At 44.3% G+C, this 1,574-nt stretch overlaps 1 protein-coding gene across 1 annotated transcript in view; it reads right to left on the bottom strand.

Moving 5' to 3' along the window:
• Positions 1-206: 206 nt before the first annotated feature.
• Positions 207-1,574, bottom strand: part of LOC116701028 (3-mercaptopyruvate sulfurtransferase) — a 3,247-nt gene continuing 1,879 nt past the window's right edge. Inside the window, exon 2 of the mRNA XM_032534566.1 lies at positions 207-1,108. Coding sequence (XP_032390457.1) covers positions 810-1,108 — 299 coding nt within the window. The 3' untranslated portion in view covers positions 207-809. The remainder of the gene's footprint in view (positions 1,109-1,574) is intronic.

Genomic DNA, 1,574 nt, shown 5'->3' with positions numbered 1-1,574 from the left:
GTGTGTGTGTGTGTGTGTGTGTGTGTGTGTCTTGTGTCTAATCAGCAATCTGCTCAAAGGTCTGAATTCCAAAGATCAAATGTAAAGCGCACTGTTCTACCAGCTTGCCAAACTAGACACTGCTCTCAGGTCAGATTTGTATACCTTCTAATATAAAGCACCTCAAAATGTATGCTTCCATAAATTTCATGAAGCGTAACAGTACATGAGACTGTCCATCTTTAATTTATTCCAACATAAGCATTACAGCTGTAAACAAATCTTTTCCGGATTCAAAACGGATTATAAAGTCAAGTTTAGTGTTTATATATTTCCCTCTCTTTAGTCAAGTCATGTAAGGTGTTTGGATTGAAAGAGCTGTCCCTTAGTGATGTATGCCTGGAATACCTGTTGTTTTTTAATGTCAAAGGAATAGTTTGATATTTTTTTGCTGAGAATTAAATGAGGATGTGAGCTTAGCAGAGCACAAAGACTGGGGGCGGATGGCTCTGGCTCTTTCTCTATTTCTATTTGTGCATGGATTAAACAAACAAGATTTAACATGTAAATTAGTCTGGTACAATAGTGCTGGATGGCTGATTTTCTAGAACTGTGAACAGAGTCAGGCTAGCTGTCGAGTGGTATCAATCTTATCTTATTCTTACCAAGACAGCAAATAAGCAGAAATTATTTCCCAAAATGTCAAACTATTCCTTTAAACCTTAGCACTCAAAAACAATCAAAGAACACCACCCTTCCATTCTGGTCCTCCAGTACCAGTCTGATCCAGTCTTAACCCACCGACCACACCTCCTGCTATCCTGACCCAATCACAAATGTTTCCCTCGTCCTTCAGATATGACGTGCTCGGGCACGGCGCGGGTGTACCACTCCGACCACCCGCCGTCGTACACCGACACCCCCGGGTGCCCGCACTCGTGAGCCGCCAGTGCCACGATACACGCAGTCACGGTCGAGCCACACAAGACGCAAATAGGGCGGCCGAGGTCCACGCCGGCCTGGGAGAACAGAGCCTGGAGCTGCTCCTTGGGCAGGAAGTGACCCGATGGGGACAGGAAGGAGTGGAAGGGCATGTTGATGGAGCCGGGGATATGGCCTGGCTCTGTGTCTGTTGATCAGAAAGAGAGAATAGAAAGAGAGTGAGATTTGTTATTTAATAATTTAGGCCACTTAACGTGTGCTAACTTTTAATAGGCAATTTACAGGAGCCGGACAGATTAACAGGAACACTACAAAGGATTTTAATTGAAGAAACTCATGAGGAGTAGTTTACGACTTTTAGAGTTAGTGATTTAAATGAATGCCTTTTTTTTGCCACCCCACTTCAATAGCCTGGAATCGCCACTGATCAGCTGACTGCGGTCGCCGACCTCACAGATGAGAGCCCCGGGAGTAATTTCCACCACATGGGAAAAAGTCTTTAAACAGAGGGGAATCCTTCCACTGTTTTGACACCAAGAGATAACATTTTCTTTGGCAACATTTCAATTTTGCCTGAGGTCAGGGTTCAGTGCTGAGACTGCTTTTACAAAAGGAGTTTCACATGTGAATGGGCACATGGGTTTGTGGGTGAG

Source organism: Etheostoma spectabile, chromosome 2 (genome assembly GCF_008692095.1).
Source record: "Etheostoma spectabile isolate EspeVRDwgs_2016 chromosome 2, UIUC_Espe_1.0, whole genome shotgun sequence".
NCBI lineage: Eukaryota > Metazoa > Chordata > Actinopteri > Perciformes > Percidae > Etheostoma > Etheostoma spectabile.
The sequence above is the reverse complement of the archived record's forward strand: the minus strand, read 5'-3'. Positions and strand labels throughout refer to the sequence as shown.